This window comes from Mustela nigripes, chromosome 3 (assembly GCF_022355385.1).
Source record: "Mustela nigripes isolate SB6536 chromosome 3, MUSNIG.SB6536, whole genome shotgun sequence".
In the NCBI taxonomy this organism is placed as follows: Eukaryota; Metazoa; Chordata; class Mammalia; order Carnivora; family Mustelidae; genus Mustela; species Mustela nigripes.
The window spans coordinates 9,385,516-9,399,082 of NC_081559.1; the positions used below are offsets into that span (position 1 = coordinate 9,385,516).

General features: G+C 40.6%; 1 protein-coding gene across 3 annotated transcripts in view; it reads left to right on the forward strand.

Moving 5' to 3' along the window:
• The first annotated feature begins 37 nt into the window (after nt 1–37).
• HSPE1 (heat shock protein family E (Hsp10) member 1) overlaps nt 38–13,567 on the forward strand; it is a 41,392-nt gene continuing 27,862 nt past the window's right edge. Inside the window, exons 1-5 of one of the 3 annotated variants that reach the window (XM_059393130.1) lie at nt 204–297; nt 451–549; nt 893–1,057; nt 2,171–2,260; nt 2,503–2,757. In XM_059393130.1, coding sequence (XP_059249113.1) covers nt 295–297; nt 451–549; nt 893–1,057; nt 2,171–2,260; nt 2,503–2,553 — 408 coding nt within the window. In that variant the 5' untranslated portion in view covers nt 204–294 and the 3' untranslated portion in view covers nt 2,554–2,757. Of the gene's footprint in view, nt 298–450; nt 550–892; nt 1,058–2,170; nt 2,261–2,502; nt 2,758–13,567 lie in introns of those variants that run through there. The other 2 variants (XM_059393131.1, XM_059393132.1) reach the window with 2 other exon arrangements.

A 13,567-nucleotide genomic window follows, 5' to 3' on the forward strand; every position in this document is an offset into this window, starting at 1 on the left:
CGAGGAGCTAGTACTTTCACCTCGGCAGGCGGCCTAGAAAAGCCTAGAAAGAACTCCTCTGTTCTTCCGCTTCCCCGTCCTCGCGTCAGTGGCCGGCGCGCAGACCTGGGGACGAATCGCCGCGCGCGCTGGAGCGGCCGCCCTCTTCTGCGGGGAGGAGCGGGGGGCGGGAGCGAGCGCGCGTGCGCGCTGCGCGGCCTTTTCTCACGTTCACGTGGGCGCCGGGTCGGACTGCGCGTCTCCTTGCAGCGGCGGCAGCTCTAGAGCGGAGTACGGACTGCGGCGGCCGGAGTCATGGTGAGTCCCGCGTGGGCTGGAGCCCGGGGAGAGGCGCAGAGATGGCCCGACGTTTCTGTTTGGGCGTAGCGGGAGGGGTGCGGGTCCCTGAGTGACCCGCGCCTGCAGGAACCCTGGAGAGGCCGGGGCCCACCGACCCTTCTCTCCGCCAAGGGCTCTGCACGCGTGTCCCCGGCCCGCCTGGGGGCCTGGGGGCGGGGACCCGAACGCACGCGCCGCGGGACACACGAGTCTCCTGCGAGGCCTTTGTGGGTATGTAATACCTTGAAAAGCGCGGCTTCAGGCGCAGGGGTTGACTATTTTTGTTGAACTTTCCCAGGGAAATCTGAGGAAGGAAAAATACTTGACCTTGAAATAAACCAAGGTTGCCCGTAACGCTCGTTTGATTGCTGACCAGAGGAGCAACAATGACCCCTAACATACGGAATGGGAAATTAAACGCAGAATGCAGAACAAAATATTCAGATGGTTTTCTTGCACGAATAATCTGAGTTTTGGCGTTGATTTGGAAAGCCACACGTGCTTTTTGATGTGTGACGGTTAGAAGGTAAACGTAACTGCTTTTATTTCAGATTTAACATTTCTCTTCCTACAGGCAGGACAGGCGTTTAGAAAGTTTCTTCCCCTCTTTGACCGAGTTTTAGTTGAAAGGAGTGCAGCTGAAACTGTAACCAAAGGCGGAATCATGCTTCCAGAAAAATCTCAAGGAAAAGTGTTGCAAGCAACAGTAGTAGCTGTTGGATCCGGCTCTAAAGGAAAGGTAAATGGGGCTAACGTGGAACTATTTTTATGTGAGGTGGAGGTGAAGAAAGAAATCCTTGGTGATTATTAAAAGTAGTCTGTTAAAATAAATTCTTTTTAAAAAAATAAAAAACTAGTCTTTTAAACAGCTTTATGTTATTTTCAGGATCATTCTATAATCCAGGCACGTCTCCTCTCCCTCTTAAAGGAAAATGACTTTCGAATGAAGTTGCTTATTTTGTGTGGTGGAGAGTTGCAGAGTATTAAAAATTAATAACCCTTTGATAGTCTAGTTTGACCAACATTTTCTTCAAATTCTAAACTTTTGATAAAACAAAAAGTAATACTTAAGGATGATCCATGGGTACTTTTACGAGTTGAGAGGAAATTTAAACTCTAGATCTAATCTCTAACACTATTAATTGCCCTAATCTTTTAACCATTTTTGGCCTTAGTTTATATACTTCTGAACAAGGAACAGATCAGACCTAGTCTTACAGGCATTCTCCTCCAATTAATTGATTAAACCTCAGATGTCAAAGTCAGCCTGAATACCCAATAAGTGCCTTTGGGGTCAAATACATTAATTGCATTGTTACAGTTGCTTGTAAGAAAGTTCTAGCAAGGAGGGAACCTGGAGTCGGGAATAGGAAGGCTCTGAGGAGGGGGCACTATGCTGCAGTCTCCTTAAATCTGCACTTTGACCTAAAGGAGATGGAATCATGGTAGAAGTATATGTTCCAAATTCTGGAAATACCTGTTGGATTTGTATGTAATAGAAGAAGTTAAACATGACCACTGTATCTGGTTTTTAGAACTTATTTATTTCACGTACTCTGGAGGTTGTGTTAATATTTAACAATAAAAAGTTAGCTATAGTTAACGTTGCCATTTTAACTCTGAACTTTACTCTAAAATCAGGTTTTAGTTTAAGCTTCTGTGTGTGCATTTTTAAAGTGTAATTCTGCAGTGATATTTTTGAGCGAAGAACTGTGATTATATTGTAAATCATATCATTTGGTCCCAAATCTTTTTTTAACAGTTGATTTGAATAAGCATATTTAGTTAATAAAAGGTATAAATCTTCGCAAATTAGATGTTTTACTGATAAATATCCTTTTTTTTTTTTAAGGGTGGAGAGATTCAACCAGTTAGTGTGAAAGTTGGAGATAAAGTTCTTCTCCCAGAATATGGAGGCACCAAAGTAGTTCTAGATGACAAGGTGTGTAAATTTATTATTTCTTAAATATTTGTGGGGTGCCTGGATGGCTGGGTTGGTTAAGCAGCTGCTTTGGGCTCGTGTCATGATCCCAGGGGCCTGGGATCGAGTCCCACATCAGGCTCCTTTGTACCTTTTGCGGCTCTTCCTTCTTGTGCTCTTTTTCTGTCAAATAAATAAATACTTGCTGTAAAAGTTAAATATTTGTTATTAGTTTTCTTAACTAATGGTTTCTCTATTTGCAGGATTATTTCTTATTTAGAGATGGTGACATTCTTGGAAAGTATGTGGACTGAAATCATTATTAAAATGGCATGAAGTGAAGCTGCCCATTCCAGTGAAGTTGTGAAATCTTTCATCATGTAAATAATTTTCATGTCTCTTTTATAATAAACTAATAGTATCCAAACTAATAATATCCAGTGTCTCTAAAATTTAGTTTTAGTGTACTGATAAAAACATTAGCAAATAAAAATGGATAAATGAGTGGTTAATCTTTATTTGGTGATTTAAACTGGTTTTAGGGTTCCCCAGTGTTTTTTATTTTATGTTTTTAAGTAACCTGCAGAGAATTCTGGGAAACAGGCTTTCCAGTCTTCACACTGAATTTATTTTAAAGATTTTGATGCTGATACAAAGCCATGGGATTCTACTTAGTTACATTTTTAAAGCAGTACTTATTAAAAAATTATTGCTTTTAACACATAATGTAGTATTTGCCCCAGGGATACAGGTCTGAATCATCAGGCATACAGACCTCACAGCACTCATCATAGCACATACCCTCTCCAATGTCCATAATCCAACCTCCCTCACCCAACCTTTCAAGCCCCACAACGAAGCAGTATTTTAACTTCATCTATAACAAGCTTACATTGAAGTCCAGTTTTTTATTTATGGAGCTAGGGTTAAATACCTTGTGTTGTAAGTATTTAGAAAAACTTGGTGAGGTTGTCTAGTCTTTTAATACTTGATATTACTACATAATTTACTTTGCAAAAATCCATGGCTGGATTAACAGCTGCCATTGGTTGGATGCCTTTTACGTGCCTGGTGCCGCATGATGGTGATTACAGCCAACACCTCAGGAGCATTTTCTGTCCACTGGCTACTGTTGTGGGTACTTGGGGTGCATGGCTTCTCTTAATCTTTGAACAACCCTCTAAGGTACGGTAGTTCTCTTGCAGATGAGAAAGGTAAAACACTCAAGCAGATTGAGTAATAATCACACACACTCAGGAAGGGGCAAAGCTGGGATTTGGCAGTCTACCTCCAGATACTCCTGTCCAAAACCTCATCTGTGGTTGCTTTGTCAGAGAATTTTAAGCACCCAATAGACATTTCAATCATGGTTGATAACCACTGAGATCAGGTGTGGGCAGCACCTGAGTGGTAATAATTGGTATCTAGTTTGTAATTTGTTGAATTTAACAAATAGGAATGGAGTTAGACCTGGACAACTACCTTAACTTAGCTATAGCAGCTAGGGGGAGAATTTGAACCCGAACAGTCCTATAGACTTAATTATAAACCCCTAGACTTTGCCTTTCAGACCAGCTATTCTTGGTCAAATTTTCTAATTTTGGTTACCTAAAAATAAAATGAGCCTGATCATGTCTTTTAGAGTGTGACCTGTATTTGTCTTGTGGAATTGAAATCTAAGTGAAATTGTTAATGGTTGGGCACCTGGGTGGTTCTGTCTAAGCGTCTGAGCCCTTGGCTCAGGTCATTGATCCCAGGGTCTTGGGATTGAGCCCCCACATCAGGCTCCCTGTTCAACAAGGAGGCTGCTTCTCCCTCTCCTGCTGCTCCCCCTGCTTGTGCTCTCTCAAATGATTTTTTTTTTTTTTAAGATTTTATTTATTTATTTATTTGACAGAGATCACAAGTAGGCAGAGAGGCAGGCAGAGAGAGAGGAGGAAGGGAAGCAAGCTCCCTGCCAAGCAGAGAGCCCGATGTGGGACTCGATCCCAGGACCCTGAGATCATGACCTGAGCCGAATGCAGTGGCTTAACCCACTGAGCCACCCAGGGGCCCTCAAATGATATCTCTTTAAAAAAAATTGTAAATTGCACAGAATAAGTCTCAACTTTTGGTCATGTCCATATCAGTAAAGTATGTGTATCTGCATTAATGTATGTGTTAGTGCCATTTGGCATACTAAAGCTTAATCTTTGTCATCCTCAGTTACGAGAATTCTGATGAAAAGCTCGATTTACAGCACTCTAGTGGGTCATCAGTTGCCTGTTGTCCCTGAAGCACAGCTAATCAGCTTTGCTCTTTACAACCTTGTCAAGCATGGATTTCCCTGTTTTACCAATGAGAAGACTGAGTACAGATGAGGAAACTTCTTCAAGGCTCTGTGGCTGGTAAATTGTAGTTAGGCAACCAGTGCAGAGGCCATGTTCCCCAATTTTTGTTTTTCAAACACCCAAGCAAATGAGTTTTGAGATCTTAGGCAATAGTTTCCAAACTTTGGTGTATCCTTGGTATATTTAAAATTTCAGGACTCCATTTATAATCTAAATTAGAAGGATGGGGGAACTTTTTTTTTTTTGTACCATAGAAGTAGTCCCATAATGCTTGCCTAGAAAAATTGCTAAAGAAGTAATTTTAGAGTCACCTGGGTGGCTCAGTTGGTTAAGCATCTGCCTTTGGCTCAGGTCACGATCGTGGGGTCCTGGGATTGAGTCCCACATTGTGCTGCTTGCTCAGCAGGGAGCCTGCTTCTCCCTCTCCCTGCTTGTTAGGCTCACACTCTTGCTCTCTCACTGACAAATAAAATCTTAAAATAATTTTAGATTAGGAGATTATATTGGGAATGAGTAAGGAAAAGAATTTTGGCATGAGAAACGTAGACCAATACTCAGGGTGCTGAGGGTATGCAACCACAATTTTCACAACACTATGCTGTCCTTTATCTTTTTGGTCAACAGAAAAATAACGGAGGTAAAATTCCGACTGGAATTTTTGTGATTATACTACCATTTTTGAGCATTTGCCGTGCACTGGTCTAGGCATTTAATATATAACCTTGTTTAATTACATGTAATCATAGCAATTCTGGGAGGCAGATAGTCCTTGCCTTGTAGGTGAATAACTTGCTCAAGGTGACACCACTTTTAAGTTATAATTTGGGATTGAACTCAGGTTTGTCTGACTTAAAGTGTGCCTTAAGGGGTGTGTGGGGGGCTCAGTTAAGTGTCCACTTAACTGAGGGCTCGAATCATGATCTCAAGGCTGTGTTTGGGCTCCACGCATGGCATGCAGTCTGAGATTCGCGCTGAACCCCTCTTCCCACCTCAAGTGCGATCTCTTTCTCAATGATTAACATCTTTAAAAAAGTGTGTCGTAAACTATTTGACACCGAAAGTTGGAGAAATTGAGAATAAAATTACCAGGAAGCTATTGTGTTGTCTGAGTATTACTGATAACGTGGCTTTCCCTCTTATTGTCCAGAAAGTATGCTTTACAAAATTTTTTATCTAAAAAGTTGGCATCATAAGATTTTCATTTTTATTTATTATGATAAAAACATACCATGAGATTTATCCTCTTAACAGATTTTTAAGTGTACAATAATGTTGTTCATTATAGGCACAGTGTTGTACAGCACGTCTTTAGAACTTTGCATCTTGCTTATCTGGAACATTATGTCTTGATTAGCAGCTCCCCATTTCCCCCCCTTCCTAGTGCTTGGCAACTACCATTCTACTCTGCTTCTATCAGTGACTATTTTAGATAACTCGTAAGCGGATTATTGCAATATTTATCCTATGTTTGGCTATTTCATTTATAATGTCCTCAAAGTTCATTCACGTCACATATTGCAGTATTTCCTTGTTTAAAGCTGAATGTATATACCACGTTTCTTTTATCCATTCTTCTAGTATGTAGGCATTTAGGTTGTTTCTACATCTTTAGCTTTTGTGAATAGTGCTGCAATTAACATGGAAGGGTTAATACCTTTTAGTGATTCTGATTTCAGTTCTTTTGGATAAATATGCGGAAGTGGGATTGCTTGATAGACCTATGGTAGTTTCTGGGGTGCCTGGGTGGCTCAGTTGATTAAGCAGCTGCATTCGGCTCAGGCTGTGATCCAGGGTCTTGGGATCAAACCCTGCACCAGGCTCTCTGCTTAGTGAAGAGGCTGCCTCTCCCTCTGCCCCTCCCCGCAATAAGATCTTAAAAAGCACTTTGGTGGTCCCATTTTAAATTTTTTAAAAAGATTTTATATATATATGTATATATATTTTTAAAAGATTATTTATTTGACAGAGATCACAAGTAGGAGAGAGGCAGGCAAAAAGAGAGAGGAGGAAGCAGGCTCCCTGCTGAGCAGAGAGGCCAATTCGGGGCTCAATCCCAGGACCCTGGGAACATGACCTGAGCTAAAGGCAGAGGCTTTAACTCACTGAGCCACCCAGGCGCCCCAAGATTTTATATTTTTTGAGTAATTTCTGCACCCACCACAGGGCTCTAAGTCACAACCCCAAGATCAAGAGTCGCACGCTCCACCGACTGAGCTGGCCAAGTGCCCCTCTGTTCGTGGTTTTTTGAGGAACCTATGTACTGTGTTCCGTAGTGGCTGCACCATTTTGCATTACCACCAACCAATATGGGTCATAAGGTTTTATATATTAGAGATACTAGCTTGTCATATTTGTCCTAATTTGATGTGCATTTTTAATTTTTAGCTAGTCAAATTTCATTTCTAGTGGTTTTTAAAATTTTGAACATGTAAGTAATTAATCCATAATTTATTTACTATATGGTTTATGTGTCTGACTTTTATTTGACCAACAGTTAGCTTGTGTCAACCCTGTTAGATTATCCATTTCACCCACCGTCACTCCCCCACCTTGAAATTTGAGGAATCTCCTTTATTGTACATTAAATTTTTAAATAAGTCTATTTGTGGGTTTTATAGCCTTGTTCCATTGATTTCTCTATTCTACCACATTGTATTCAATATAAATATAAACTTATATGTAAGTTTGATATCTGATAAGGTAAGTCTTCCCATGCACTTACCTATTTGTGAACATTTTTAACCTTGGTAAAGACTATCAGATTGCTCTCCAGTCTACGGCAATACCACCCTGAACGCGCCCCATCTCGTCTGATCTCGGAAGCTAAGCAGGGTCGGGCCTGGTTAGTACTTGGATGGGAGATTGCTCTCTAGAGTGACACCAAGTCATGCCTCTTCCAGCATGTTGTTTTCTCTGCACCCACACCAAAATGGAGTTTTGAACTTTTATTTCTGTGAAGAGTATTTATATAGTTTCCTTTACCCTTATGCATCCTTCTAGAGAAAGCCCAGTCAAATCCAAGCTCGACATGGACAAATCACCTCTTAGTTTAAGAATTAATTGTAAAAGGAGGAGACTAGATATCCCTTAACATTTTGAGTCAGGCCTGTTATTTTGTTTCTTAAACTTTGGTTTTATTTTAAAATGGGGGGGGGGGGCGCCTGGGTGGCTCAGTAGGTTAAGCTTCTGCCTTTGGCTCAGGTCATGATCTCAGAGTCCTGGGATCGAGCCTGGCATGGAGCTCTCTGCTCTGCAGAAAGAGTTCCCCCCTCTTTCTGCCTGCCTCTCTGCCTACTTGTGATCTCTGTCAAATAAATAAATTTTTTAAAAATGGGTAGCATTCACATAGTTAAAAATTCACAAGGATATACACTGTGGCATCTAGGTGGCTCAGTCCGTTAAGCATCTGCCTTCTGCTTTGGTCACGATCCTAGGGTTCTGGGATCAAGCCCAGCATTGGGCTCTCCACTCAGCGGCGAGTCTGCTTCTCCCTCTCCCTTTGTGGTCTTTCTCACTTTCACTTTCAAATAAATAAAATCTAAAAAAAATAAAAGATATACACTAAAGAGATATACACTAAAAATATCCTTCCCTACCCTATCCCCCATCCATACAGTTCCATCCTCAGAGGCAACTCGTGTTACATTTTATATTTTCAGTGGTATCTTATGTATACATTGTGTGTGTATGTGCCTGCGCATGCGTGTGTGCTAGGGCATGTATACATGTGTGTCTCATGTATGTGAATAATTCATTTTTTCTTTTTCAAAAAATAACATTCCATACATACCATTTGACACCTTTTTTTTTTTTTTATAATAGTCTTTGGAATGACTCTATAAAGAACTAGAGCTTTTTAAATTTTTCATTATAGGGGCGCCTGGGTGGCTCAGTGGGTTAAAGCCTCGGCCTTTGGCTCAGGTCATGATCCAGGGTCCTGGGATCAAGCCCTGCATCGGGCTCTCTGCTTGGCAGGGAGCCTGCTTCCCTTCCTCTCTCTCTCTCTGTCTGCCTCTCTGCCTACCTGTGATCTCTGTCAAAAAAAAAAAAAAAATTTAAATTTTTCATTATAGCTGTATAATGTTCTATTATATGGGTGAATCATAATTTAAGCATTCTCCACTGTTGAATATTTAAATTCTAGTCTTATTTAAATTAGAAATACTTCTGCAGTGAATAAAATTTTTGTATAAATTACTTTGCCCATGAGCAACTATAAGATTAATCACTATGTCAAAAGGTATGTGGATTTTAGTCATATGTGTATATACACACGCATATCTCCAAGTTGCCCTTCCTAGAAGTTCTATCAATTAATAATCCTAACAGCAATGTATGAGACTGATATCTTCCCAGCCTCAATGATAGAAGATGTTATAAAGGTTTTATGTTGCCATTCTTCTTTTTTTTTAAAAGATTTTATTTATTTATTTGACAGATCACAAGTAGGCAGAGAGGCAGGCAGAGAGAAGGGAGGAAGCAGACTCCCTGCCGAGCAGAGAGCCCGATGTGGGGCTCCATCCCAGGACCCTAAGACCATGACCTGAGCTGAAGGCAGAGGCTTTAACCCACTGAGCCAACCAGGCGCCCCAAACAATTCTACTTTTATCATTATGAATAGGTGAGCATTTTGTGTTTGACAGTCACTTCTGTTTCTTTACTGCTGACTATTCTTATTGACTGTGAATATCCTTTACCTGTCTTTCTGTTGGACAATTGGCCTTTTAAGATTTGTGTGATATCTTTATTATGGAAATTGGTTCTTTGTGATAAGTTTTTCCCTCTAGTTTATCATTTTGGCTTTGATTCTGTTTATGCTTTGAACTTGCAGGAAGTCACTTTAGTATAGCTAAATAAGTATTTTCCATTTATGGCTTCTGGGTATTAGTCAAACTGAAAAGTCTTCTCCAATATTTAAAGGTTCTTCCATGGTTTCTATAGGTGTTTTGTTTTTTTTTTTTAAATTTTATTTCAGTCTTGGGGCGCTTCGGTGGCTCAGTGGGTTAAACCGCTGCCTTCGGCTCAGGTCATGATCTCAGCGTCCTGGGATCGAGTCCCACATCGGGCTCTCTGTTCGGCAGGGAGCCTGCTTCCCTCTCTCTCTCTCTCTGCTTGCCTCTCCCATCTACTTGTGATTTCTCTCTGTCAAATAAATAAATAAAATCTTAAAAAAAAAAAAATATATATATATATATATATTATTTCAGTCTTAGCTTTATCTGGAGATTTTCTTGTTATAAAACATAAGGAATGGATCCAACCAACCCCCTTCCCTCTTACAGATTAAGCCTAGTTCTTTAAGACATGCTAAAATTTAGCCCAAGTCTTGCAAAATGGTCTTTCAGTAGCATTTAGACTTGACTTGCAAAGTCAAGTCATGACTTGACTTGCAAAAGCATCAGTGGGTACTTACTTACCTGACTTGAGTGTCAATTCAGAAAGGCCAGTTTGTTCCCTTTAAGTCATTAATTTTTTTTTTTTTGAATATGTGCCAGGCACTTTTGGAGAAACAGGAATGAATAAAATTGGGGAGGGAGAAGTGAACAACTAAATTAATAACATACTTTTATTTATTAAGTAAACTCTACCCTCAATATGGGGCTCACTCTCAAAACTCCAAGATCCAGAGCCATATGCTCTACCAACTGAATCAGCCAGGTCCCCAGCACAATTTTAGATAGGGATTAGTGTCATTGAGAAAATAAAGACAGAAAGTGCTGCTAACTTCATGAAAGACATCAGGTGCCCTATTGAAAACAGGAAATGAGGCACCTGCCTGGTTCAGTTGGAAGAGCATGCAACTCTTGGTCCCAGGGTCATGAGTTTGAGCCCCACAATGAGTATAGAGATTTCTAAAAAATAATAGTAATTTTTAAAAAAGTGTACATACCAGGATATAATAATCACTGGGACCCATTTTGGCAGCTGCTTACTATAATCACTGAATTGGTCAAATGCTCTAGAATTCTAGAGAAAAGTGAAGTGCCATGGGACTTCGGTATCTTCTCATCTGTAGTGTAGTCAAAGTTGTCTAAGTTTGAAATCTTTTAAATATGTTGTTCATTATTCAGTCTGTTCAACTATGAACATACCTCCCCATACTTCCCTGCTGCCTCAACTTTGCTTGGCCTGGGATGAAGTCTGCATCTCCACATAGAAATGCTACCCATACTTTAAGCCACATTTTCACTACTTCATGCATCATTCATAGTGTGTCAGTTTTGCTCTTAGGTTGGCTCCCTTCAAGCCAATATGGTTAAGGCAGTTAAGGAACTTGGCAAAGTTCATGGGCAGAAAAAAAGAAACATCTCTTTTGATATCTCCTCAAGAACAAGAAAACATTTCTCCTAACCCTATCTCTTCCCCCAAACCTTTCCAAAGGCCTCCATCAGATATACTTTTATACCTCTTCAGGCTAAACGGAGTCAGATGCTTACCATTTAACCAAACCTTGGCTTAGGACAATAGGGACTCAAACCTCAACTAGAGATGGGTTTACCTTTCCCTGGTCACATGAGGAGAGATGGATACTGAGCAAGATAAAAGTATGTTTGCAAAGAACACTTGGGAAGGGGAATGGACAACAAGAGATTTAAGACATTTTGCTGCCTTTTTTTTTTTTTCAGCTAGGTTCCACACCCTGTATGGATCCCAACGCAGGGCTTGAACTCATGACCATGAGATCAAGACCTGAGCTAAGATCAAGAGTCAGACACTCAACTGACTGAGTGACCCAGGGTGCCCTGACATTTTGTTATGTAGTATAGTAAAATATAGTAATCTATATATCACCCTTCCCCATTCATTTTTAAACTCTCTGAGGAAAGGAGCTTATACATCTTATTTATGTTTCTCAGCATTTGCTTATTGCCCTTCACACAATGGGCATTCACTATTTTACTTGGATTTTAACCTTCCACAAAGAGAATTTCATATAAGATAGATATTTTTGAAATTATTTGTGATATTTTGGATTTGTAAAATATTTTCTTCTAAAACTTTAATAAAAGTCAAGGAATATTGGGGCACCTGGGTGGCCCAGTGGGTTAAAGCTCTGCCTTTGGCTCGGGTCATGATCCCAGGGTCCTGGGATCAAGCCCCACATTGGGCTCTCTGCTCAGCAGGGAGCCTGCTTCCTCCACTCTCTCTCTCTCTGCCTGCCTCTCTGCCTACTTGTGATCTTTGTCAAATAAATAAATAAAATCTTAAAAAAAAAAAAGTCAAGGAATATTTACTTTTTTTAAGCTTTTATTTTTAAGTACTCTCTACACCCAATGTGGGGTTTGAACTCACCACCTCAAGATCACAAGTCACATACTCTACCAGCTGAGCCAGCCAGGTATCCCAGGAATATTTACTTTTATACTTGCTTTCGTCCTCTATGAGGATGAAACTTTTCTTTTCTTTTTCACTTTCCTCTCTCACCCCTCAAACACTGGTTAACACTGGTTTAAAAGTTGTTTTTGTTTGGAGTTGATAATCTGCAGACTGACAGAGGAATTAAAATGTGAAGGTTATGAGCTAGAAACATTTCAACTCTCAAGAACAAGGTTCTTCCTGTGAGCAAGGCCAGCGTTGACATCACAATGCAACCTTATCAGACTTTTCAGAGATGAATGCATATTCTGTTCCTGAATTTAAAACCTACTTATTCAGTTTTTCTCTTGTTCTTTTCAGATGAGGTGAAATCATAGAACAGATCTGGACTTAAGAGAACATTAAGATGAGCCCCTTCAATTATAGGTAACTGTTACTTGCAAGTGAGGGACACTACCACACAATCTGGGAAATTTTAATTTAATCCTTGGAGGTAAGAGTTGTTCACAGACTTAGAAGCCTACCTAGGACTCTGCTCTTCCCCAGGCCCACCCCATGCCTCTTAGGAAGGCATCATTTTGGTGCCACTTGTCCTAGAGTCTCACCATATTTTGCAAGAGAATTGGGGATTGCCTGTCTGTCCCCAGTGCTACACTCTAAGTAATTTATGGTTAAAGACTGGGCCTTTTCATACTTGTACCTCAGTGCTGAACACATAGTGGGGCTTAATAAATATTTGTTGAATAAATAAATATACTAGGAAGTAGTGATGGAATTAAGTTAACTTGCTCTGGAGAAGTTACCAGTCTATACACCTTCCAGAAAGGAGGAATCTTAAAGGCAAACCAACTTCCTGTTGTCTAACCCCTTTGAGCAAAGTTCCAGGTCTCTGACAATTATTCAGTAAAATTTGCACCCGCTAGTTTAACGAACCTTTCTTTCCTCCCTCCATTTTTGGAGGCTGTCTGTGATACAGCTCTCAGGCATTCTCAATGCACCTTTAGGTTTATTTGATGTTTTTTTTCTTTTGGAAATCACCCTAGTATATGCGGTTTTTACCCTTTGAGCTGGCTTCACATCTGGTATCCTATGGCCTCCCTCCTCCCTGATCAAAGATTTAACGTTTCTAAACAGGAAACAAAAGTTTGCCGAACTTTCGTGATTACATAACGTTAGAACACTTAAAACTTGCAACAAAAGAAATTTAGAATCATGTAAAGATGTACAACTCCCACCATCTGTCAAGGGGCATTCGTTTTCTCTTCCTGCTTCTGACTTGCAAAAAAATAAGAGCTAATTTTGTCCGCCTAACGCAGAATACCAGATGTCCACGCTCGCCCAGATAATTAGCCTCTGAGTCTTTTATCTACACAAACTTGTCATTGAAAAGGACCTTGGCTTTGAAGTCAGCGGATGGTGGAAACATCATTTGACAGTCTAAGCCCTAGTCTTTTTTGAAATTGGGTCGGTTTCCTGCGGGGGTCTGAGGAATTTTCCCGGACTGGGGCCTGTTTCTCCACTCGGACGAGGCGGATTCGGGGGCAGAATTCTGCTCCTCCGGGTATCTGCTCGTACAAGGGATTACTGCAGCAGTCACCATTGTGCAAACCCTGTCTTTTCAGCGCGACTAATGTACGCCCAGGGAGATGACCGACAGGTTACGCCGGCCTTGCTCACTCTC